Genomic DNA, 27,320 nt, shown 5'->3' on the forward strand with positions numbered 1-27,320 from the left:
TAGGCAAATCTGTCCAATGAGAAATCCGGTTCGTTAGTGACTTCGACATACACGCGAACGCGCCACTGATTACAAGCGCCCATTGGCTAAACACTCAAGTTGCGTTCACTTCCGGTTCCAATGGTTCCAACGCTACTTGATGTGCAGTGGGCGTGGTTTAAACTGAAGTGACGTCACACGAACGAACCGGATATGCCCAGAGGTCACCAGCGCCTTGGATAAGGTATGAGCTAATTTGCATTAACATGCAACGTTTTCCTGGTTGTTTTACGTCACTAAATGATGAGATTAATGATCAATTGAAAGCTCATCACGTATGACGTTCAACGAATGATTGAGCTCTTTCCATTGGGGGAAATACACGACGCCAACCTATATAGTGAACAATTTAGTTCACTCCTCAGTTGTTGTTTTTTTAAAGGGCCCACGTAATGTATTTTTTTTTATGCAGTCCTTGAAAAGACACTTGTGTGTCCTATGTAACCTTATTTTCAATTTCCACTTGCTATTCTCAAGGGTATTTTGGTGCCTTTTTGATTTTTATGCTAATGTGAATTTACATATTCATGAGCGAAAGTTGCCAAAATTGTAGATACTTTGCTGTTATAATTTTCTTTCCTTTGGTGAGCTGTCTTGTGTCAGTACATGGCAGTTAACCAATGAGCAAACTTTTCTCACCAATATTTTTCATTGAGCAAATTTGTGGGTTCATAATTTGAACAGAAACCCCCGGAACTGAACAGTGGCTTCCTGAAATGACACTACAGGAATAGCGCCCTCTGTTGTCCGGAAAAGCATGTAAATTTTTTAAATGTTAAAGGAAGTGCACTTTTGACTAAATATTAACCAAAAAAAGATGATAGTTTCCATATATTTCAGAGGAGTAGAAAGTTGCACTAAGAAAAATCACGTCACCATCCCTTAAAAAGGTTGCATTTTCTACACGCTAGATACATGTTCATAGGGTGCAGACATTTTCATCAGTTGAACAGGACCTGGGAGGCTTCGCAATCATTTCCGCAAAGTCTTCAAATCAGTCTTCATATCTTCATATCATAAGTCCGACTCCTCATAGGTCCGACGCCTCATAGGTCCGACGCCTCATAAGTCCGAAATTTCGGACTTATGAGGCGTCGGACTTATGAGCCATAAAATGTATTTATTCCGCCTCATAGGTCCGACACCTCATAAGTCCGACGCCTCATAAGTCCGACGTCGGAAAAACGAGGCGTTTAGTTTGTCGGACCGACGAGGCGTCGGAGCTATGAGGCGTCGGAGCTATATGAGGCGTCGGACCTTTGAGGCGTCGGACTTATGGGCCTTTATTAGGTTAGGGGATGCGATTTTGTCGGACTTATGAGGCGTCGGACTTATTAGCGGACCCCGTAGGCAATTTTGGACCGATTTACTGGCCTGCAACCTTGATACGCGATTACCCGCCGCCGTGATAACCGGCCGCCGCAGTAGGGCGCTATCATCGTGTTAGCGCCCTCTCGCGGCAGCGGGTTATCCGTCGCGTATAGGAAACATTTTTGGTATGTGCGCTTTTACTCACTGCTCTTTGTTCCATTTTAAGTGTTTTGTTCTCTTTCTTTTGTTCCTTTTATGTTGCCGGTGTAGAAGGTAATTCTATCCCCCGGTAAAAGTGTCCGGGGGGACAGAATTACCTAGGTAAAAGTGTCCTCCCCGGCCCGTTCATTCTGTCCCCCTCCAGGTAATTCTGTCCCCTCCAGGTAATTCTGTCCCCAGGTTTTTTTGTCCCCTCTTTTGAAACCCGGAAGGTTATTGTTTTGATGAATTCACTCTACAAGGTTTACATTTTGGACTTTTAGTCTGCCCTTCATGAATATAAAAACTATTTAATTTAGTCTATTAGATGATACGTGAACACAATGATTCGATTCGGAGTACGGTGAAGTCTATCGCGATTCTACCGCGATAGGTCAACACAGCGCGCGGCGATGCATGGCCGGCGATGGCCCTCGTCTCCTTGATAGTATGATACAACGTTTCCTTGGATTGGTCTGTGTTCCCATGATCATAGCGCGTAACGACATTTCCTATTGGACGAATTTCCATTGGTGAAGGAGACGCATATGTACACATGTTATAATCACTGCCTCAAATCTTGCAGCATGTACTGGCGCGTGCGCATGCGACACGATGCTGCTCTCATTACATACTGCATGGGGACACATTTACCAGGGGGACACTTTCACCGTTGGGTAGGGGGACATTTTTACCTGGAGGGGGACAAATTTACCTAGGTAAAAGTGTCCCCCCGGACACATTTACCGGGTCACGAGGGGGGGGGGGGGGGGGGGACAGAATTACCTGTCACACCAGATTTCCCGATGGGCAGACAAGTCGGCACTGTACTGTACATATTGAATAGCGACCTCTATCGGCCACTAAAATAATGCTCGCTTTCGGACGGGATCATACTACTTTAGCTCCATGATCATAAGAAAACCAGGTTGAATCCATAGAGCTGTATAAAAAAGAATCTGTTAAGAAAAATACCTATATATGACTTGAAGCTTTGCATGGCGGATGGAATAAATTATAAAGTTTGCGGGTAACACCATGTGGAAAGAAATCTCTTCTTGGAAGAACTGTGGTTCTGAAAAGGACCGGTTGGTTGAGTGTCAGAACTCGACGTTTTTTCGGACTATGTCCATCCTATCAGGAGGTTGAGTACCTGTTTTCGAATTAACAACATATATTTGGCATTTGGAGTCATTATATGCATTTGGGCAAGCCATATGGATGTTTAAATAATTTTGTTTAAAAGGGGGGGGGGGAGAAGAAAAATGAAAGAAACATCAAAGCAAGGTGTTTTTTTTTTTTTTTTTTTTTTTTTTATATATAAATATGAACGTACAGTTGGAGTCAATTGTTTGTACACATGTTGCATACAATGCGCGTGCGTACGTGCCACTTCACGACTAAAACGCTAAACATGGCGACTGCGGGGACTACACCCTTGAATGTGGTCTCATCATTTTTCTCAAATCTTCTTGGAGTTCGAGCGGCGGAAGTAAGATAAATGTTGCTTTCTGTTTACAATGAATGGAATCTCCTTTCAGTAATAGTCATATACTTTACTTGTGTTACTCCAGTGTTGGTTTTATTGACTTTGAATCTGTCTGATTTAGGCCAACCGTGTCCGAGAAATGGCCGCGCCCAATTCTCGGACATAACGTGCCGTTAGTGCTACGCTGACTGTTGTTGTTGTTTTTTTTAAATGTACGGAGTCCGCTCAGGAAAGAATGTTGCATGCTGATGCCACTCTTTTTAATCAAATATTATCTCAATGAAGGTCAGAAATTGCCAAATAAATTGAATAGACATGAAATTGGGACTGACTGAGAAAAACATTTCCAATTTTATTTCATTTGGTTAGACTTAGAAAATAATTTGATGGGTTTGAATAGTCCGAGTAACTTGGATCCAACTTATCACCTTTTTAACATTCGGACATGGTCTGGTGATAGTTGGGGGAAAATGTCCATACTGGCTCACCACTTTACCTGCCGCCTAACATTTCCAAACACATCAATTTTCACCTCACCTTGTCATTTCACCCAAGTGGAATCCAGGAAGCTGTGTAAATGCGAAAAAAAATAGGCAAAATGTGTTTTTAGAGCACATTTTGGATGCACACTTCGTGCAAAACTAAGTTGAAGCAGCCGGTCAAAACTGATTGAGTGGCTAAAAGACAGTGGTACGTTATACGCATGACATCAACAACCATTACGTCGCATGAGCCAGCCAATGATAGTGCAATACGTCATTATGAATATTTATTTTCTCATGAATATGGCTACTTGAAATACGTCCAAAGATTGATTATTGCAACAGCGATCATGCGCGGCCTAGCGGTTAAGAGTCTCGTGTTTCAAGCAAGAGTCCGAGGTTCGAATCTCGATGAAGTAACTGACTGATTAATAAATAGAAATAAAGGAAAGGAGAGGGTGAGAGTAGAGGAGGGAAAGGAAAGTGGAGGGAATAACCATAAAGGATGCAACTTTTGGCGTTTGAAAAAAAGGTGGTGATCCAGTATGGAATTTTTTCCATAGTTGGGTCCAAGCTAATCCGTATATACCGAGTAAAACAATTTTGTCCTTGACCCAATTAAGTGCCCAACAAAAACATCAGATTTCACCCTCAAAATGGCCTACAAATTACTATATACTCAGGTACAAGAAGACATCGATGATTCAGATGGTTGTACTGAAGTTTACTTACGATCCTGATGAAAAGTTAAATTTCCCGTTCAATTCCGAGAGCTCCCCTCGCGATTGTGAACACTTTAAATATCTGACTCGTCTTTATGTTTGAATGACGCGATGTGGTCTTCATGCCCAGTGTGCATTCCATGGTCCCCGTATCCCGAGTGCGATTCCGTTACCGAGCGCGTGCGATGCATCGATTATGATAATGAGTAGACTGGATCACGTTTGTAAACACAAGTGCATTTCAAACGATAATATGGATTCGGGAACTAGGGCAGCTTTTATGGGCAGAAACCAGTTCAAGCTAGTTCCCGACTCCCTTTTACCGTTCGAAATGCACTTGTGTTTACAAACGTGATCCGCAGATTCCGCCACCCCCCTAAGATCTCGACCATCGAGAGACGAAACATTTTGAAACTCAGTACATGCATAGAGCAACTCTTCCTAAACATACCCCAAAAAAATCATGACTATAGGTAAATAGGTTTTGGAATTATGGCTAATTAATTATTCATATACATGTACGAATGGCAATTCTGCTCTGTGTACACGACGTATATGGGAAAATTCAGTTTTCACGGAAGGGTCTCTTAAGACCACACTCTCACGCCTAGGTTATGTCTCCAGCGCTACATGTGAATGAATATGAGCACGTCAGCTGGAGTTACTGAAGCTAGTGCCAGACCATGTTCTTTGTTTAATTAACGTTAACGATTTCAGCGTAACATTCGGTGACACAACGGCATAAAACAAGCCGAATGCGCGTCAGTATCAGATTATTATTTTTCTAACACTGGCTTTTAAAAAAGCATTGAAATCTTTGGATATGCAGAAAAGCTTCATACGTCATCTCAATACTTTTGACTCGCCAGGCGAACTTCTCAGGGATAGGTTTTGAATAGTCCGCTGCTGGTTTTACTCGCATTTGGCTAGCGGGATACCGCTAAGGTCAAGTGCTGGTTAATTAATACAAATTTCAGAGTAGGGAGTAAACTAAGTCTGGTCAAATAAGACTGGATGACAACATCCTCTACTGGCACAAATGATGTGTGTCCTATAATAAGGTTGTATGAAGTACACTTTTAAAAGCAATCTATCTATCTATCTATCTATCAGGCTACGTCCATCCACTGTCGAATGAAGCCCTCCTCATGACGTTTCCAATCACTTCTGTTTCTGGCTGTCCTAGTCCAAGTCACTGTTCCCATATATGTAGTTATATCATCTCTCCATCTTTTCTTTGGTCTTCCTCTCCTTCGCTTTCCCATTCGTGGTTGCCAATCTGTTAATCTGCATGTCCATCTATTATCCTGAATTCTTGCTTCATGCCCTGCCCATCTCCATTTTGCTTCGCTGACTTTCTCTATGACATCTTTCACCCCAGTTTTCTGCCGAATTACTTCATGTTTTACTCTTTCTCGTAGGGATAAGTGAAGCATCTGTCTTTCCATAGCTCTCTGTGCTGTTGTGAGTTTCTGTTCAAGTTCTTTAGTTAATGGCCAAGTTTCTGATCCATAAGTCATAGTGGATAGCACACACTGATTGAATAGTCTCTTCCTTAGTGATATTGGTAATTTGTTGTCTGTTAGCATGTCTTTAAAAGCAATATGTTTACAAATTAAACAAGAGTAGCCTACGCCATTTCTGATTTTGGAAATGTCTTTTCTTTGTGTCTTTCAGGTCAACTTCTTAATTTGCCAGTTTACAGCCTTTTTCTATTCCTATCTGTTCCGATGGTTCTTGAATCCAAGAAAAGTGTCGCCAACTACACGGCACATCAGTCAAATTCTACTGGGTGTTCTGCTGGCTTGTATATCATTTGGATGGTAAGTATAATCCTGTACATTTTTACAGCCACTTAAAGGGAATATACATGTACATCATTTGCTTTTGCTGTAATTTTCAGAAATGGATGGAATTGGGGGGTTGGAAATATACAACTGTATAGCAAATATAGTTACACTGACTTTTTTGAGTTTTTGGGTTCGAAAATGCTATAAAAACCAAGAAAAACAATCATTTTCCTGTAGTCTGGTTCCCTGACTCCATTTAAGAAGAAACAGAGTAGTTTACATACATTGGGGAATTGTAAGGTCAGGGAACCAGTCTAGCTGGCTTGTACCCGTTCATAGGTGTGTAATCGATTGCAAACAAGTGCGATGGTCAACTGGGGCCAGTATTTGAAAAAAGCCAGTTTTTTCCAACGCTGGTCGGCCGATCAGCGTTGGAAATTGATACAAAAATACCACTTTTCTTGAAAATGACAGTATACCAGGTGCCATGATTTTACAGGATGCTTTAATACACTGTCATTCACTAACATGTTTTTGTGTTGCATTTACGGTTTAACCCTAAAAGTTCTGAATTATCCAATATTAATATGATTTTTCACACAACTGAGGGAGTTTAATTAATAGGGTTCATGATATCAATAAGGACTTATTTTACTTTACCGTACATGAAAACATTATGTTTGTGTTCAGTGGTGTGATTTAATACCTTCGGTCAAGCCACCCACACGTCCTATCTTGTAACATTAATTATAAAATCAGCTCATTTGAATTCTTTGTATTGGACTATTAGCTTGGCCTTTCATAATGTCTTTTAAAGGGAAAATACAACATTTGCAAACATCAAAAAATAAAACTACCAAATCATTTTGAAATACTTTGCTGGACTGTTAGTGAATGACAGTGTAAAGCATCCTGTAAAATGATGGCACCTGGTATACTGTCATTTTCAAGAAAAGTGGTATTTTTGTATCAATTTCCAACGCTGATCGGCCGATCAGCGTTGGAAAAAACTGGCTTTTTTTCAAATACTGGCCCCAGTTGACCATCGCACTTGTTTGCAATCGATTACACACCTATGAACGGGTACAAGCCAGCTAGACTGGTTCCCTGACCTTACAATTCCCCAATATTTGTAAACTACTCTGTTTCTTCCTAAATGGAGTCAGGGAACCAGACTACAGGAAAATGATTGTTTTTCTTGGTTTTTATAGCATTTTCGAACCCAAAACCTCAAAAAAGTCAGTGTAACTATATTTGCTATATATTTCCAACCCCCCAATTCCATCCATTTCTGAAAATTACAGCAAAAGCAAATGATGTATATATTCCCTTTAAAACATTCTTTCATCAATGCACCCATGTACATTGTACAAACATGAGTTGTTTTGAGTGCCTGGCATGTGAATGGCATGTGTGAATGTTTGCAGAACGCTATTCAAACAAGGTACAGATAAATATTTGTTTTAAAGGCTTGTAGATAAATTGGTGCCCAGCCCAGACTGTGCAGGATAAAAACTACAGACGTGATAAGAATTGAACAGGGCAAAGTCCTGAACGTTACAAAAACATTAAACAGCAAACATGGAGGAACTAAACACAAACATTAAACTTGAGTTCAACAGGTAACTGTTGGCATACGTAAAACTTTAGTCCCCAAATAGTCAAAATAGTAAAAAAGAAAATAACCTCCATAAATTTATTTTGTGAATTTGCGTGCATACATGAAGATCATGTATACATATTTGTGTACTACGTCTACGTGTCAAAAAACAACAACAAAAGTCCCACTTTTGATCCTAAATAACTCTGTTGTTTACCAATGGAATTAAACCAAAATTTCAGATCATGTAAACAAGGCATGACAATTTTTTTTGAGCGAGTTTCATCAGCTTTGTGCAAGAGGATGAGATTTAAAATGCCATACGAAAAAAAAAAAATACTCACTTTCAGAATCTGCCATTTTCGTCTTGGCGTCCTCCAATGTCGATACAGTGCTGGAGACGGTGGGGGAAGGAGCTTGATGCAGCCGAAAGCTTCTGAAGGAATGGAGGATCACACCTGATGTCATTGCACACCTTCTCGATCGTTTGGCTTACATGTACATGTATGTAACACACGATCAAGGAGGTACATGTATGCAATGACATCAGGGGTGATCCTGCATTCCTTCAGAAGCTTTCGGCCGCAGCACGCCCCTTCCGCCACCGTCTCCAGCGCTGTATCGACATTCTAAAAGTGACTTTTTTTCGAATGGCGTTTAAATCTCGCCCTCTTGCACAAAGCTGATGAAATTTGCTTCTCAAAATGTGTAATGCCTTGTTCACATGATGTGAATATTTTCACCCGAATCTCTAGATAAAAATTCCCGACAAACGACTCATTTAGCTTGATCGCATCACATAAGTTGGTTACGGGTACTTGATTCCATAATCTGGACCCGGTTCCTGACGTCAACGTTCGGGTAGCCGGGTAGCCGGGTAGCCGGGCACCTGGTTCCGATGCACAACCCTAGTGCGTATGCCATGTTTATTGCTCAAGAATCCTTTGTACCCCTCGCAAATCCTCTGTTTTGACAATATTCTTACATCCTTATCTTTTCTCCAGGGGCATCCTTCATATTCTCGTCGGTGCTGGGGTCAGCTTCCTCATGATCCTGACCTTTGACCCCAAAGTGGTGCAGTACTATGTCTTTGTTTTTTCCATGTTGCACCTATCCTATGTGCATCTGTATATGCAAGTCCGCAACGCTGGAGTGGGCAATCTGGACTATATTGGGTGAGTATCTGCTGCAAAGTGTCAACCAACCTGCCTTATTGTACCCCCCCCCCCCAACGGAAACCAGAAATGTTATCCAAAAACATATTTTTGCAATTTGCATACATGCACCTGGCACAAAAAGAAACTGAGCAGTTTTTATAGCATCCTTGTTTGGACATTCCTCATTGAACCAAGATCCGAAATATGCGGGCTTTTTTTTCACAGAAATTTCTCGGTTCAATTTGATGCCTCACTTGGGAACACTGTGTGAGAAATGACGAGAGTGCAAGCGCTGAAGCTCCTGAAAGCCCAAAGCTAAATGCTGCGTTTAGCTGAGATTTTCATTGGGCATTGCAACACACAATTGAAAAGTATCTTTTCTTTAAAGCTATAGTCCATCATTTGCAGCCATCCGAAAAGTAACTGGCGTAATTACTGTTGAAAAACAAACTTGGTTGAAAGATAGTAAGGGAACTAAACTCCCTGTGAAATTATTCTTTCTGGAAAGCTGTCATTTTGAAGTAATCAACGAAAGAAGGCATTTCCAACGGTGATTCTTAAGAAGCACCGTAGGAAAATTTTAAATTAGTAGTTCGTTTTGTTATTCAGCGCAGCGCGCACAAGTATTGGAACAACGCACACGCGCGCGCGGTTGTTATAATTCGACGGATCAGTGCGCGACGCCGCGTATAGCTGCAATTCAAAACAATTCAAAACATGACTCAGTAACTTTTGATTTGAAATTGAGATCTTAGAATGCTGTTTTTCTCGGAATGTACAGCTGAAGCTTAGCTGAAACTTCATCAGGTTAGTTGCTCAGTATCCTTCATTAGATTTTGAACTCTTTTGTTGCTTCAAACGAACAAAATGCACAAATTACAAATGATGGACTGTAGCTTTAAACCTTACATTTGTACATACCTGAATCCATCAAAATCCATCCCCCTGTTTCGAGGGATTTCGGCGGATTTTACCTCCATATTGCACAAACTGGGGGATTTTGATGGATTCAGGATAGTAAGCCTAGGGGAACTGCAGGATTTTCGGATGGATTCAGGATACCTCCATATTGAGCTGTTGGGGGACTTTGGTGGATTCAGGATCTCAACAGAATAACTCTTTGGCTATTTTTGTGGTCAAGTAAATACTGCTTGTAGCCCTGCCAATTCTTCACATGCTGTACAAAAATGTATGTACTGGGCGGCTGGGAGCTTGTGACTGTGGCTTATTAGGCCTCAGCATATAAACAATGGATTATGTACATTACATAACCCATCCAGACAAAGCAATGCTGGGGTCCGACAATGGTTCATTGAAATAGCCCCTCCAGACAAAGCAAACATCATAGTATACATAATTACCCACCGCCCAAGTTGAAAGGAAAAACAACCCACATCATATCCACCAGCAGTTGAACCATTGCATTGGTGTATTTTGATGGATCCTACATGTATGCAACAACATCACAATTTTCATGCGAGCATGCTATCCTGAATCCGTAAAAAATGTAGGTGATGGATTTTGAAGACTTTATGGAAAACATGCTGTATTTTTTTTTATGCCACCATGGTATCCTGAATCGGCCAGAATCCATTGAGACTTTTGCTGGTGGACTTTGGCGGATTCAGGATACCTCCAGTATCTACACTGGGGCATTCTGATGGACTCAGGATACCAGCATTTTTTGCGTGACAAAATTGGTGGATTTTGGCGGATTCAGGATACTTTCTAGCAAAAGAGCCCCAGGAGTTAGGGTAAAAAAAAAAGTCAAATTTGTTGTTAGGCCACACAAAAAAAGTCTCCGGTTTCTGGTATGCGCGCGCATCGCCGTAGCCATGCGCGTCGGCAAAATGAAAAAGTTTTTTTTTCAGTGAAAGATGATGTCTCAAAACCGCCAAACTCACTGGTTTGACTGGAATTCTGCTGCTGCACAATTTTAACGTGTTTTTAGATTGGGTTATGGTCGAGAATAAGCTTTATGTGGCCTCTCTGGACTCCCATACATTTGCACTAAGTTTAGTCGGGCACCATTTGCAGTCATCAGCCGACATTTGAAGCAAAAAAATCAGGTAAAAAAAAAAAAGCCGCGTCGCCGCACCACTTTTTGGGCAAGCTCCATACCAGAAACCGGAGACTTTTTTTTGTTGGCCTTATGTATGTACTGTGCATGTTTTTAGAAATCCTAATTAGTTTTTCAGCCCTTCTGTTAAATTCAAATTGATGAATGGATTTAATGAGGTTGAATCATCGAAGCATAGACAGCATTTTTAATACAGTGCCTTACATGAAGTTACAACGTACATGTACATGTGCAGGTACATTGTGCAACACAAGCAGGTACATGCTATCGTTCGTTGTAACTAGGGCATGCTACATATGCTATGCTCAATGTGATTGCTTTCTCGTTTATGAATTGGGCTTTCATATCCTAGATTTTGAAAGTGCTACGCAGAACTTCAATCAAACAATAGTCCCGACATTTGAATTTCGTTTTTTTTTTCACTCACCCTTAATTATTCATGTATACGGTATGTTGCGATATAGCTTGTGATTATCAGACTCAGTGTTCTCCAACTTTGAAAATTAAAGGGCGGCGCTCCGTCAAAAAGCGGAGGGGGTTGGGGCGCGATATGCTAGGGGGCGCTATTTGCAGATACATTTCTTTATGCTAGGGGCGCTATTTGCAGATGAACATGTAATTTACGTTTGGATAACAGCTTTTAGGCCATTTCTAACAGTTTAGGTACAATACTGGCTCAGCATCATTTAAAAAAAAAATACATCAGTGACCAGGGACTCTGAGGCAGTTTGGCCTTGAGATTTTTGACCTGATGGATTGCTACAATGGGCAGGCTTGTCATGTTGACAAGTGTTGCATGGTACTGCTTTTGGCAGAGTCTCTAGCCAAAATATACCCTGGAGGGTAAGGGTAGTCCCACTTGTTTGCCTTTTTTATTAGTTTATAATTTTTTGTAAAGCATGGCGGCAACTTTTAAAGCATGGCAACGTTTAAAGCATGGCAATGCCTCAGAAAGCATGGTGGGGCACCAGGTTATTTTTACAGGTTGGAGAACACTGCAGACTACAGATGTTTGGGCTGCGGCTTACATGTACCAATTCTTGAAACCTTTTTAACCCTAACTTTTCCAAATCCTCCAAAATCCTCTTTGGAAAATGGAGGATTTTGCAGGATTGAGGCTGTATGGCAAAACTGGTGGCGGAATGCATCAAAGTGCATATGACATTTCCACCTGATGCACTGTGTTGCGTCTGCCAGGGTTAGAGTTAGGCCTAAGTGAAAGTCATCTGTGCATAACTTTTATTTTCACTTTCATTTCAGGCCCATGATGATTCTGACAGTGAAGACAAGTGCTCTTGCTTTTGGCATACATGATGGTAAGGAAGCTCATGTTTAACTGTGTGTGAAAAAAAAAAAACCTAAGATCTTATTTTACGTCAGGACTACCCTGCTAAATCCAACAGAGTTCAACCGGAGTTTCCTGTTCAATCCACTGTGCCTTATTTTCAGTTGTCTGCTGAATCCAACGGAGTCAAACTTGACGTTATAATGTGGTTCAGTTGCCTGCTGAATCCAACATTTTGCATCAGGAATGTACACAAGGGGTTTACTGCTCAATCCAACAGGCTCCATCGGGTATATGACATAGTTGGATCCTGTTGGATTCAGCAGGGTTAGGTTTAAAGCCCGAGTCCATCATTTGCAGCTATCCAAAAAAGTAACTGGCGTAATTATTGTTGAAAAACATACTGGTTGAAAGATAGTAAGGGGACTAAACGCCCTGTGAAATTATCCTTTCTGGCAAGCTCTCATTTTGAAGAAATCAACGAAAGAAGGCATTTCCAACGGTGCGTCTTAAGAAGCACCGTAGGAAAATTTAAATTAGTAGTTTGTTTTGTTATTCGGCGCAGCGCGCACAAGCATTGGAACGACGCACAGGCGCGCGCGGTTGCTATAATTCGTCGGATCAGTGCGCGACATCGCGTAAAGCTGCAATTCAAAACAATTCGAAACATGATTTAGCAACTTTTGATTTGAAATTGAGATCCTAGAATGCTGTTTTTCTCGGAATATAAAGCTGAAGCTGAGCTGAAACTTCATCAAGTAAGTTGTTCAGTATCCTTCATTAGATTTTGAACACTTTTGTTGCTTCAAACGAACAAAATGCACTAATTACAAATGATGGACTATAGCTTTAAGTAACATAGATACTCGTACATGCTTTGCACACAAAATATATACCTGAGAAAGTTTATTACTGCAAAAAGCAACGCAAAGCTGCTTTAATATTTTCTTCAGGAGGGGGGGGGGTGGACACGCCAAATAGTCTGTAAACAAGGATTAAGCTGTCTCACATTTAAGTTTCATGAATAACATTCCATTTTGCAGGATTGACCAAAGATGAGTCAAAGTTGAACAGTCTTCAGAGAGAGTTGGTCGTCAGGTAATATCTAAAGAGTTTGATGTGTTGCTAAATATTGAAAATTCTTAATCGTCGCAGAGCTGACAAACCGGCGAATCGACCATTTTGGCGATTTGGAGATTTTGTTATTTTTAAAGGTTGCTCTTTCAAGTATTTATGCCAAAAATTCTTAATTCTTGTCTGGATTTTGAGATTCAGAGCCTCGCCTGTGGCGATTCAGTCATAATAACAATCCAGAATTTGACATAGTGACGAATACAATATTTTGCTGGTAACATCTAATGTAAGGTGTGCGTTCAAAGTACCAACGAATGATATGCCACTGTGGTTGTCAAAATGTTACGTAAAAGGTTAAATTTTTAAGACTCAATTCATTTTTGCACTTATCTATTGTGATCAAAATATTATTGCACGCTACATGTAGAATGCATAAGATTTTCCCTAAAAGTTAAAGAGGTTGTGGAATGCTCGAAGACATTTCCGTCATTTTTCGGGTATATGTAGCCTAAGGTGTGATGAAATAAAAACGACTATTGTTTCTGTCATGAAATGAGTACAAAAGGTAGTTTTTGAGAGCTGTTTTTCAAGTCCTGTCATGCCTGTTTCGACCCGAAAGTGCAATTTGTGTAAAAGTCGTTGTTGCGGGCAGCAAACAAAACACAGTAAATCGTGACGTAATAAACAGGACTCCTGATGCAGAGTAGCATAAACGAGTCCTGTTTATTACGTGACGATTTACTGTGTTTTGTTTGTTGCCCGCAACGACGACTTTTACACAATTGCACGTTCGGGTCGAAACAGGACCTGAAAAACAGCTCTCAAAAGTACCTTTTGTACTCATTTCATGACAGAAACAATAGTCGTTTTTATTTCATCACACCTTGGGCTACATATACCCGAAAAATGACGGAAATGTCTTCGAGCATTCCACAACCTCTTTAAACGAACTGCATGTACCTTAGTTGTGTGATACATTTTTATTTGATCATAAACGTATTCGTTAGTGTGTCAAATTACAAAATCTCCAATAGCCGGTTATTCTTGACACTGTTTGTAATTGTTTTGCACCTATTTTTAGTAAGTAACAGGTGGTGGTTGGCTTATATTTTTTTCTCATAAATACCTATGACAGTTTACCCATTCCCATTGGTCAAGAGCCTGCCACGTGGCCGGTCTTAAACGGTTGATAAAGACATGGCTGGCTGGTCTTAAACACTTTTCAGTGTCACATATATGGACTCTTATGAAATCTTGTGCCTTTTACTGTTTTATTGGTTGAACATTCACAATCCTCACGTATGCATGCACAACACAACCAGTGAATCAGTATTCCGTTGTCCGAAATTCACACTACATCAGCCCAGCTGCGTTTTGCGCGACATAGCACAGTATGCGCGATGCACGCGCCAATCTCCTTATAAGGTAAGGAGTTGTGGAGGGACATTCCATATTATAGCCAGAGGGGTGTTTCATAAAACACAAAGTAAAATTGTTGAACAAAATGGTTGGCACCGTCTAGTTTTGGACTTGTTTTAAATTTTTGGACCGAAAAGATTTGTTTTTTGACCGAAAAGGTATTTATGAATGGGAATAAATGCTTGCTTGGGAGGTGTTAAACACTATGTTTAAGGCAGGGGCCAATTTCACAGAGCTGCTTAAGCACAAAAACCCTTGCTTAATATAATCAGGATACCGGCCAAAACTCCATGCGATGTGCATTGCTTGTGACTGGTATTTAGATGTTGTTTACTTAGCATAATAATCGAGTGGAGTTTGGCCGGTGAACTGATTTTTACTAAGCAATGTTTTTCCTGCTTAAGCAAATTTTGTGCTTAAGCAGCTCTATGAAATTGGGCCCTGGTTGTTGTCTGGAATGCAGATAATTACCCTCGGCATCGCCTTGGGTAATAATCAGCATTCCAGACTCCAACCAGTCTTAAAGAGGTTGTGGAATGCTCGAAGACATTTCCGTCATTTTTCGGGTATATGTAGCCTAAGGTGTGATGAAATAAAAACGACTATTGTTTCTGTCATAAAATGAGTACAAAAGGTACTTTTGAGAGCTGTTTTTCAAGTCCTGTCATGCCTGTTTCGACCCGAACGTGCAATTTGTGTAAAAGTCGTCGTTGCGGGCAGCAAACAAAACACAGTAAATCGTGACGTAATAAACAGGACTCCCGATGCAGAGTAGCATAAACGAGTCCTGTTTATTACGTCACGATTTACTGTGTTTTGTTTGCTGCCCGCAACGACGACTTTTACACAAATTGCACGTTCGGGTCGAAACAGGACCTGAAAAATAGCTCTCAAAAGTACCCTTTGTACTCATTTCATGACAGAAACAATAGTCGTTTTTATTTCATCACACCTTAGGCTACATATATCCAAAAAATGACGGAAATGTCTTCGAGCATTCCACAACCTCTTTAAACATAGTGTTTAACACCTGCCAAGCACACATTTATTTCCATAGTTAAGCACTTTATCTTTCAGTCCGTCTTTGGCAGTATTGACAAAGTACATGACTAAATAACACTAGACGTTGCCTTGGTCGTGTAACAGGAGGTATCCTGGATTCCTGGAGTACTGGAGCTACATCTTCTGTCCACAAGGGCTCCTCGTTGGTCCAGTCTGCTACTTCTCCAGCTACATGGATTTCATCCGGGGGAAGAACTTCACTCGGACAGTCAAAGATGAGAACGGTGTGGAGAGGATTGTTTATGAAGAGCCATCTTCTGTGGTAAGACAAAGCTAGATACTGGGTGTCCAAAAAAAACCCTGAAACCCTGCAAGTGCCCTCTTTGTCACAGCTTTCACAACAATACAGGGCGAGTCAAAAAAAGCAAAACCCAAATGTTGGGACCATTGTTTTAGTGATGTTCTGTATGTAGCACTTTCAAAATCTAGGATATGAAAGCCCAATCCATAAGCTTTCTTTTAGTACAAGAATCATTCAAATCACTCATGTACTTTTCAAGCGACGGAATTTTAAACGCTACCACCGTTTTAAAGTTCTGTCCAGGGATCACAAGAAGGTAAGTGTTCTTTCAGCCAACGAAACCAAATCACATGGGGATGTGTATGAACTGTTTTCGTTTTGCTGAAAGAACGCACACCTTTTTGTGATCCGTGGACAGAACTTTAAAACGATGGTTGTGTTTAAAATTCCCTAACTTGACAAGTACATGAGTGATCTGAATGATTCTTGTACTAAAAGAAAGCTTATGAATTGGGCTTTTATATCCTAGATTTTGAAAGTGCTACATGCAGAACTTCACTAAAATAATGGTTCCGACATGTGGGTTTCGTTTTTTTATTACTCGCCCTGTATATTACAACAAAAGTGTGACATGGGATTGGGAAATGAAGCAGGATAATAATATCAAGTTGTTTGTCCTATTTTCCATTGGTACATTCCCACCCCATGGATGAGGATTGTACTTTTAAAGAATTTGAGACTTTCCGGGCAAATTTGACAAGATATTTATGCTCACAGTGCTACGTACCTAACATGGACAGAACGTTTGTCAATATTGATAGAAAGTTATAATTACAATAAATGTATTTATCAAATATTGTGACTTTTCATTCTTATCCCTACAGCATTGTTACCTGTAAAAACCAAGACAATCGACTGTATATTTCAGAAGTCACACGGTATTATGTTTAGAATATTACGCATGTACGGTAACATGGACAGAAAAATGTCACAACATTTCTGTCCAAGTTACGTATGTTACTTATAACTGTCTGAAAGATCAACACAATTGTGTTCACCGTGGCTAAACTCCTAAATGGGTTATAAATATGAGTGAGATGACATTTGAGTGAATTGCTGCACATGATTATTAGTGTCATGTCAACTTGTATCAACAATTCTGTCTTCAGAATGGTTGTTAATTTCGTAATTTTTACGATGACTCCTGCAATTTCTAAAGTCTATAATTGTTTGCACACGTGACCATCAAGGTCTCAGAAATGCACAGGAAACAACTGAACGAACCATCTTGCTTTGCTGTACCCTCCAGTGTCCCCTCTCAAATTCTTACTTTGTTGAAAAAAAGGCCCTTGTTTGATTTTTACTGAAAGGATTACTTTGCACAGAATGTATGTTTGCATAGGATGGTTATTGTTGCTCTGAGGTTACTATTGCACTGAGGGTGTTTTTGCTCTGAGGTTATTATTGCTCTGAGGATACTATTGCTCTGAGGTTACTATTGCTCCGAGGTTATTATTGCTCTGAGGTTATTATTGCTTTGAGGTTACTATTGCACTGAGGTTACTATTGCTCTGAGGCTACTTTTGCTCGGAGGTTACTATTGCTCTGAGGTTACTATTGCACTGAGGTTACTATTACACTGAAGTTACTATTACACTGAGGTTACTATTGCACTGAGGTTACTATTGCACTGAGGTTACTATTGCACTTAACTTACTTTTGCTCTTACAAATGTAGGTTACTTTTGCACTGAGGTTACTAATATTGCTCTGAGGATACTCTCAGTACAATGATGTATATTTTCTTTCTGCTTTATTTCAGAGGGCTGTGACGATCAAATCACTCTTTGCTCTGTTCTGTGGTATTGTTCTCGTGATGCTTGTGCCCAAAGTACCAATTTGGGGAAACATGTGTAAGTCCTACATGTATATAACACTTTGTTTGTAAAAGAAAAAGTTGAAGCCGAATTTCAAACAATTTTAGACAATTGGAACCTGCTTGTAAGCATGCTGCTTCTTTGGTAAGTGGGAAAAAATTTTTAAGGAACTAATTTATTACAAATGGATTAGTTTTGTGCTGACCTACACCAACTTGAATGAAAAGATAGCATCTCATGAACAAAGTTGACATTATTCAACAATCGCATAACCACCTTCCCAAATCCTCCACAATTCTCTTTGCGAAATGGAGGATTTTGCCGGACTGAGGCTATATGGCAAAAACGTGTGGCTGATTCTGGAGGATGCACTGTGTCAAGGTCTTGGGCCAGACCTTGTGTTGTTTATGTTAGCCGGGCATGAAGTTAGGCCCAGATTATATCTGAAATCCTCCACACTGCTCCAGGATGTCACTGGCTCTGCCTCAACATATTGACAGTGATTGCTGGAGGATTTTGCAGGATCGAGGCAGTGGTCGCCCCTCCAAGGACCACATTCAATAAATAACAGAGAATTTCTGAGAATTGAGGCGGTATGCAATTTTTACGTGGAGCCAGTTAGATGATTTTGTAGGACTGAGGTTGTATCCTAACAAAAATGCCTAAGGAGTTGGGTTAATTTTATTTTTCAAGTTCAGCTCACTATTGATTGCAACAAAATCTCACTCCTTTGTGAGTTTTCTAGACACGTGACTAATAAGTCAACTCCTTTATAGTCTGTGATTGACTGACATGCCCACATACATGTAAAAAAAAGTAGGATATTTTAACCCTAACCCACTAGGCCTCCTGGCTAGGATGCAACTGCGATCCTGCAAAATCCTCCAATTACCAACAAGAAAAAATGAATGTAGCCTCAATCCTCCAAAATCATCAGTTACACTTATATGTATATCTTGAATTTAGTCTGTGGAGGGTGACCACTGCCTACTAGGCCCTCTGGCTAGGATGCAACTGCGATCCTGCAAAATCCTCCAATTACCACCAAGAAAAAAATGAATTTAGCCTCAATCCTCCAAAATCATCAGTTACATATCTTGAATTTAGTCTGTGGAGGGTGACCACTGTCTCAATCCTCCAAAATCCTCTGCCAATTACTGCTATGATTTGAGGCAGTGCGAATGGCGTTGAGAAGCAGTGCGGATGAAATACAAGAAAAACACAGGGCTGATTTATGCATGGCTGAACATAACCAATGCAGGATATGGCCTACTGGCTTGACGTAATGCATCCTCCACAAAAAGAGCGATACTTTGCCATTCATCCTCAATCCTCTAAAATCATCCAAAACGGGCCGGAGGATTTTGTAGGATTGAGGAGGGTTAGGGTTTAAGTGAACAGTTCCATTCTTGTCTTCAATTTTATTTTGATCTGCAGCTGATGAAGTTCTGAACAGTCCATCCGTCTTGTACCGATTGGGATATCTTCTAGTGTCTGTGGAAGTTGCCAAGTCCAAGTACTTCTTTGGCTGGATGTGGGGTAGGTTGAGCAGACATTCATCATCTCCACTTGGGTCTCAGTCCCTCATGCCAGCTGGCAGACTTGTATTCGAGTCCAAGTTCGAGTCACATCATCTGAGTCCTAGTCCGAGTCCCGAGTCATGCAGGTTGAGTCTGAGTCCCGAGTCACGCAGGTCGAGTCACGAGTCATACAGGTCGGCCAGCTGGTCACACTGCACATGGAGTTATGAGTAGAATGAGTTCCCAAAGTCTATATTTCTTTGGTCATAAAAGACTTTATGTCTCATTTCAGGGATGTTGTATTTTATTTAACCTTTTTTTCTTTCTTTTTTTCAGCGGATGCTATCAGTAATGCAGCAGGTCTTGGTTTTGTTGGGTACGACAAGAAAGGCAGAGCGGATTGGTCAGGATTGCAGAATGTTGATGTCATCGGGTTCCAGGTAAGTTATGATGTACATGTATGTGTTGCAAAAGTGGAGTGGAAGATAGAATCTTAAGGCAACGTTAATGCACGTAAAGAGACAATCTACATGTACCTAATTGGTCCTCACTTCTCTTAAGCCGCCCTCGGGCCAACCTTGCGACAGCGCAGAACAGTCAGCGACTGACTTATCAAAATCAAGCTGCACGTTTGTAGGTATAAGGAAAGAGAAGAAAATTCTCCTTACAACACTGTTTGTTGCATTTAATTCGGACATTCCGTTGACAAGTTATGGCTGTTTATCGACATGTCAGAAAAGTAAGATAATGAGAAAAAGGCCTTTACCAGTTTCCAGTTGTGAAAATGAAAGATGCCAATTGTGTTTCCTTAAAAACACTGTTATTCGACGATTTTTATACTATTTCTTTAAACTATGTGTAGTAGACATATCAAAGATCACCAATATCAATAAATCTGATTATCGAAAACAGGCCTTGCACAATTGTTAAAAATGAAGTTGCCCTTCCGGCAGGGGTGCTTGAAATCTGGTTTCCTGAGTTTCATTTTCAGTTGCCAAATAAAGAACTTTTAATATCGCCCCAAACTGAAGGCCGAATCCTAATAATGTACATGGCTGCATTACCTGAAGTGGCTCAGGGCAACCAGATATCAAGCACCCCTGCCTGAAGAGCAACTGTTGTCGTTGTTGTCGATCACATCATAACTGACGCTTCGTGGTTTGCACGATGGAATGCCAATGGGATCTCATTAGAGCAATGCTGCTTGCTTCGCTGAGTGACATGCCGGTTAAAGTCTTCACCTGATCCGACCATCTGAGCCCGGGTCGTCCTGGCTTTCGACTTCCCTCAACTCTTCCCTGCAATATCATTTTGTCTAGACTGTTACGTTTCTCCGTGTTATATGCCCAAAGTACTGTAACAAACGAGCATCTATACTGTTGATTAACCTGTGTTGCATCCTGACTTCAGTAATCACACTCCACGGAATTCTTAACATTCTGCGCCAACACCATAGCTCAAAAGCATTGACACGTTTCCTGTCCGCCTTGCTCATTGTCCAAGTTTCACAAGCATAGGTTGCAATGGGGCACACAAGTGACCGAACTAGTTGAATTTTGGTTTTGTTGGTGATACCCCTATCAGTCCAGATCTTTTTTAGAGTTGTCATTGATGATCTTGCAATAGCCAGTCGTCTCTTGATTTCATCACTACAGCCACCCTTGGCTGCAATGAGGGCTCCAAGCAACCTCGTCCCCAGTGCTTACTTTATTTCCAACCTAGTTTCCAATAGTAAACTCTGGATAGCAAACTTCCTGCATCCTGATTCGATACGGCAATTGGCTAGTAATGGATATTTGTCGTGTACTTGGTGTTGTTATTCACAACGTGCAGTACGTGTTTTCGCAATTATTCGTCCACGCCTTCTCGAAAATACTCATTTCCTTCCCAATTTGTTCATATTAATATGAAATGTGATGCTACATGTTGTCTCGGTAGGATCGTAACAATTTAATTAAATAAATCGTGTTTTTCGTAACTCACGCCATGCTCGCGCTACGACGAATTGACTCTGCTTTTACCCCAGACACCGCATACAAAAACAAACGCAAATGTAACGCAAAAGCAGGCAGCAGACTATTCCTTATTTGCATACGTGTTCAAAAATCTTGCACATGCAAATGATCCAATACCAAGGTGAGAGAGCAGGTAGTGATGGGTGCGTACTGCTCGACACTCTGGGGTCGAGGTTGGGCTCCAAGATAATTGAACTTGGATACTTGAACTTGGAAGAGCAACTACATTTAAAAAAAAACTTGGCGAGACCTGACGTGTATATATTTTCATCTCGACAGACTGCAACAAGCCTAAAGTCACTGATCGACAGTTGGAACATCAGATGCACCATGTGGCTGAAGTATGTCTGCTACGACCGAGTTCCTTTCCAGAAGCGCTTGTTGACGTTCATCCTGTCTGCATTCTGGCATGGATTTTACCCAGGATACTTTGCAACTTTCATCTCGGGATCGCTCCTCGTATCTGCAGCGGCCAAAGTAAGTTATTGCAATTGTCGTTCCCTGAATTGAATTGAATTTCGGCAATTCACAATGCAGTGCGCCACCATGAGTTCATTTTTTTCTCAGTGCATTGTGGGAGATTCGCTCGTACCCCCCGCCCTGCAGACAGGACGCTGGGATACTCTGATGAGCTTCACAGAATCTTGTGAAGGAAGTGGCCTATGACCTATGTATAAAGCATCTGGCTACAGCTGTTCAAGACCGCAGTTAGACAATGTGCGCAAATGCTATCCGAAAACTTCCCATAGAATTGCGCAAATTCCATACCGGATGTGATTTCTGTTTCATTGCGGACCATGTGGACAAAATTCTGAGCGTCGCATAATGCAATCCGACCGTTCGTGATTCGAAACGGAGCCTGAGCGAGTGACGGGAATTGTAAATTTACAACACAGATAAGTTTTACAGAATTTCCTACATTATGACGCTTTTTTCAACGAGAAAAAAACATCTCTAAACTGGAATAAAAGAGTAATGAATCAGTCTTAACGGCCGTTTCAAACCTTGCAGAGTCATGACCTTGATGACGCGCAGGTCAATGGTCACGCAAAATCCAACCAATCAGAGCGTGAATTCGTCAGAGTATCCCAGCGTCCTGTTTGCATGGCGGGAGGTAAGAGAGAATGTGGGAGATGGTCTACAAATTCGCAGTGCGGACATTTGAACTTTGTTAGTTTTTCCAGTCAGTAGTTTCGTAAGCGTATGATTTGAGTATATTTGGAAAGAATGCATCCTGACACTACTTTCGAAACAGAAAAAAAATAAATTTTTTTTTGCTTATCTTGTACCTCAGAGAGTATACAGTTTACTTTCATGTGAGAACTGTAAGGAATATGTTGACGCCCTCAACCGATGCGTGACACGTTCAAATTCACTAAGTTGGCCACACATTCCCCTACAAATCTCTCTTAAAGACTTTGTCAACATATTCCTTACAGCCCTCACATGAAAGTACATGTATACTCTCCGAGGTACAAGATAAGCAACAGAAAATGGTTCTTTTTCTGTTTCGAAAGTAGCGTCAGGTTTTAACATTTTTTTCCAGATGTTTTCTCTTTTCTGTTATTTTTATCAATATGGTGTTTTTTGCAAGGCGGCGGAACGCTATACCCAAATCCATAACAAATTAGCTCAAGTTGTCTACTGATGCTCATTCAAATGGGCCGTGTTTTCTTCAGGGAACTTTGGGGAAAAGTGCGACCCTACTATAACTGCCACATTCAAGATTTAGATGCAATACTTTTTTGTAACTTATCTTACTGGTCAGATACGCACCGGTAGTGCGACCCTACTATCGCTATCACTTTCCAGATTTAGACGCAACATCTCAATTCTTCATTGTTTTGTTACATATCTTACAGGTCAGATACGCGATGAGGCCCTACTTCTTATCATCACCTCAGATGAAGCTGTTCTATGATGTCTTGACATGGTCCTGTACTTACTTTTCTCTGGCTTATATCATCACACCGTTCACATATTTGAGACTGGAACCAACTCTGCAGTTTTTCAAGTGAGTATCCGCCTGTCGCAAAGTGAAGATCATGCACAAGAATTCCGAACTCAAGAACTCATTGCCGGCGCACCCAAACGTGTGTTCACCGTCGATCGTGGACGTCCTATTGTCCCTCTTTTGTTTGTACCTTAACTTTTTAGGAAGACTCCCATAGGTTTTGTACACGGCCCCAATCGCGGACGTATGCTGGGAATCGTGGACGATATTGTTCTCTTTTGTTCTCTGGTATTTTTCGTCCACGGTTTGAAAAGATGAACGTGTACACCCATTCTTGTTTTGTAGTTGTGGGGACATACACTCGTCTGTACGAGGTATTTGTGGGGACCGAACACGCTGTAGGGACAGCAGAAAGTCCCCATAACTCGGTCCTAATTTGCCTAACAATATAACAACTTCCCCATACCGCTGTGTTTCTTGTTCCGTAGTTGTGGGGACATACCCTCATCTGTACAAGGTATTTGTGGGGACCAAAAACGCTGTGGGGACAGCACAAAGTCCCCATAACTCGATGCTAATTTGCCTTACAATAAAACAACTTCCCCATACCGCAGTGTTTCTTGTTCCGTAGTTGTGGGGACATACACTCGTCTGTACAAGGTATTTGTGTCGACCGAAAACGCTGTGGGGACAGCAGAAAGTCCCCATAACTCGGTCTTAATTTGCCTAACAATAAAACAACTTCCCCATACCGCTGTGTTTCTTGTTCCGTAGTTGTGGGGACATACACTCGTCTGTACGAGGTATTTGTGGGGACCGAACACGCTGTAAGGACAGCAGAAAGTCCCCATAACTCGGTGCTAATTTGCCTTGCAATAAAGCAACTTCCCCATACCGCGGTGTAGGCCTAACCGCTGCGGCCGGCCGTGTGTATCCATGGTGTATAAAGTGCATTCAGCCGTGACGCCTATTGTTATGCATGTTTCCTCCAGTGCTGCACATCGCCGCACATCGGTGTGCCGAGGGATGATGTTAGTGCAGCGCCCCTGAAGCGGATCGCGGCGCACCTATAAAATTTAACTCTTTCAGTGCCTGCGAAATTTGAAAAGTTTAACCCTAAAGTGCCCAACTTCGAGCGTTTTTGATAATGGTTGAAATTCTGTATTAAAAAAAATAAGTTTTACTCACTAAATTTGTTGTTGTTGCTCTCTGGTATATCCTTGATATATTGGAAAGTCAAAAGTAGTCACAAACATAGTGATACACCCTGAAACACTGGCCTGAACACGGGGGAATTCCGCACTTTTTGCAGAAAATACGAGATTTAGTGCTGCGCCCTCTTGCAAGAACTTGAATGAAAAAATAAATACAGGTCGTACATGCATGAAAATGGTACCATTAGAAAGAGCAAGAGCGCTCCCTTTTGATAACATATTTACTCTACCTCGTACATGTACGAGGTTTGGCAATTTTAAGTACGAACATTTACGAACATTACCTTGTACATGTACAAGGTTGGCGCTTTTGTACTAACAAATATACCTCCTACATGTACGACTTTGGCACTGAAAGAGTTAATTGGCGCTGGGCCTCACCTGGTTGTATGTACTTGATGTGAATTCAGATGAGTAAGCATCAGATTTTGAAAATTTAAAATATGATCAGCTTTTGCAGTTCCACAACTGGGATACTTGCCATGCCATCATAAATTTACTATCACATTTGCATTGAGTGTTAAGGAGTCCTCTTACAAATTCAGCTCGGAAAACCTTTCTACATGTACTCTTTGATTTGTGACTTTACCAAATATTTGATGGAATGACTTGAGAATTGACGTGTGACCAGGGGCCGATTTCACAAAACTCGTCTTATCTTATGACTCATCTTAGGACTGAGGACGAGTTCCCTGCTCTAAGATCGATCCTAGCTAAGACGCGTCTTCAGACCAATTTCACTAAATCCATCTTAAGCGAGATGCATCAAAACTACAAATTTGATGGCTGTTTCATGTTTGATTTTACCGCTTGACGAAACAGTCGTTCAAAAAAACGTGCAAAACCAACCTCCCATGATAGTGCATAGAACACAAACTTTCGCCAGAAAAATTTCTCTATTCAGTAGGGTTTAACCTTTACTTATTTGTTCACGAGCCAGCCGGGCTACTGAAACGGTCTCTTAAACTAGCCCACGGGCATTTTCACTAGCCCGCATGTTTTTCTTTTATAGAGTGTCTCATAAACAACAATCTGCATATATGTAAACGTGTATCCTGAAGCAATCTTCAGTTTTTTTTAATAAACAGATCTAATAATTTAACCCGAAACAGTTGTAAAATTATTTTGATATAGGTTTTCTTTCTGAATTTAATGATTTATTTCTTCCTGTCCTTTCATCTTTGCCATAGCCCAATAATTTTTGACTCGCCAGCCGGGTTACTTAAGGAATAGTGTGACTAGTACGCCGCTGTTTTGACTAGCATTTGGCTAGCAGGCTACCGCTAAAGTCGAACCCGGCTATTCAGTAAATTTCACACGCAGGGTAGTTCTACACAAGATATGAATTATTATGATAGAGTACTTCTTGCTCCTGTTTCATCACTCCATTTTTAAAAGTCGACTAGGTGTCAGCGTATAATCAAATTTTGTAAATAATTTGTTTGATTAAAACTGCCCATATACATGTATCAGAAGTCTGAATCTGTTTCAACAGCGGTTTTCTTCCTCGAAACTATAACTCTAGACCAACACTCTTCTTTAAAAACGAGAAAACATTGCAATGATTTCCAGATGATATACAACTTAAAGCACGCATCAACCCTAACTTCCCAGCCTAATTTACTAGGAACCATACCCATTCTGGCAAATTCCAACATCCACATGGGAAATTGTACACACACACTGTTGGCCTTAGTTTCTGGAGGTATGCCAACCCCAGTGTAAAAGACCATCAGTTTAGGGGTACTGTACCTATCCCAACAGATTTAAACAAAACCTGCTGTTGAACTTTGATGGGTTGGGTTCGGTTAGGGTTAATGAGATGAGACGAATCTTAAGTTAAGACGAAATCAGCCACGTTGCTAGGGAAGCTACATGTAGGACGTGTTGAACGCATCATAAGTTTGGTGAAATCGATCCAAGGAAGAGTCCCAAGTTAAGAAGAGTTAACCTTTCCTAAGACACGTCTTGGCATTTTGTGAAATCGGCCCCAGAGGAAGTGATGATGGAACTGAGTAACTTGTTTTCGTTTGACTTATGACTTGAATTTTGAATACTCTTATCTTTTTTTCAGTTCCTACTATTGGTTTCTGCACATACTGTCAGTACTAGTTCTCCTGACGTTTCCATCAAGATCCTCGTCCTCTGGTAAACCTAAGATCACTCACAAGACCGACCAGAACGGATTCAACGTATCAGATCACTCCGACCACAGCCAGAGCAACGAAGCAACAAGTATCAGAGATGTAGTAACTGAAACACAAAGAGTAAATGGCAGAAAGGGAAGGTAAAACCCTTTGACCTTTTGAGGGTCAAAGGTTGGGGGTCAAAGGTTGCGGGTCTAACGTTGCAGGTCAAAGCTTAATGTGATATCGCAGTAAAATTAAGTTAAGTCTGTTACGAGCCGATGTGGCCCATCAGGCCGGCGTTTATCTCCGGTTTCAGTGACATAAAACAACTGAGAATATTTCTATTTCCCCTGGATGAGATGCTAGTCCATCGCAGGTTACTCCCCAGCTAATGCTGGTACCCATTTATACTCCTGGGTGGAGAGAGGCAAGTGGGGTAAAGCGGCTTGCCCAAGGACACAACATAAAACCAGCAGCTGGATTCGAACCCCTGACCCTCTGATCGCGAGTCACAAACCCTAACCACTAAGCCACACTCCCCACAGATATTGTTCAAACCATGGTTTCGGCTCTCGCATTTACTTTTTTTGTTCAGCTGCATCACCATTGTGCTTTAATTGTAAATTTCTAAATCAGTGTCCATAGAGGTAACGACCGTGTTGA

General features: G+C 41.0%; 1 protein-coding gene across 1 annotated transcript; it reads left to right on the forward strand.

Annotated features, from left to right (window-relative positions):
* Window positions 1-2,951: 2,951 nt before the first annotated feature.
* LOC119724436 (lysophospholipid acyltransferase 2-like) lies at window positions 2,952-27,058 on the forward strand. The gene is made up of 12 exons (XM_038195497.1): window positions 2,952-3,040; window positions 5,919-6,064; window positions 8,636-8,806; window positions 12,129-12,184; window positions 13,197-13,251; window positions 15,793-15,970; window positions 17,771-17,861; window positions 19,263-19,364; window positions 19,682-19,785; window positions 21,640-21,837; window positions 23,223-23,374; window positions 26,603-27,058. The coding sequence occupies exons 1-12, from the start codon at window positions 2,963-2,965 to the stop codon at window positions 26,817-26,819; spliced, it is 1,548 nt and encodes a 515-aa protein (XP_038051425.1). The 5' UTR covers window positions 2,952-2,962; the 3' UTR covers window positions 26,820-27,058.
* Window positions 27,059-27,320: the final 262 nt, after the last annotated feature.

Source organism: Patiria miniata, unplaced genomic scaffold (genome assembly GCF_015706575.1).
Source record: "Patiria miniata isolate m_02_andy unplaced genomic scaffold, ASM1570657v1 HiC_scaffold_18, whole genome shotgun sequence".
Taxonomy (NCBI): domain Eukaryota; kingdom Metazoa; phylum Echinodermata; class Asteroidea; order Valvatida; family Asterinidae; genus Patiria; species Patiria miniata.

What these genes read in the sequence shown, in the direction of transcription:
- LOC119724436 (XM_038195497.1), top strand. Translation starts at nt 2,963, where the DNA reads ATGGCGACTGCGGGGACTACACCCTTGAATGTGGTCTCATCATTTTTC. An exon ending in GGCAATCTGGACTATATTGG is followed by an intron (nt 8,807 to 12,128) that starts GTGAGTATCTGC and finishes CTTTCATTTCAG; the next exon opens with GCCCATGATGATTCTGACAG. An exon ending in TCGTATCTGCAGCGGCCAAA is followed by an intron (nt 21,838 to 23,222) that starts GTAAGTTATTGC and finishes CATATCTTACAG; the next exon opens with GTCAGATACGCGATGAGGCC.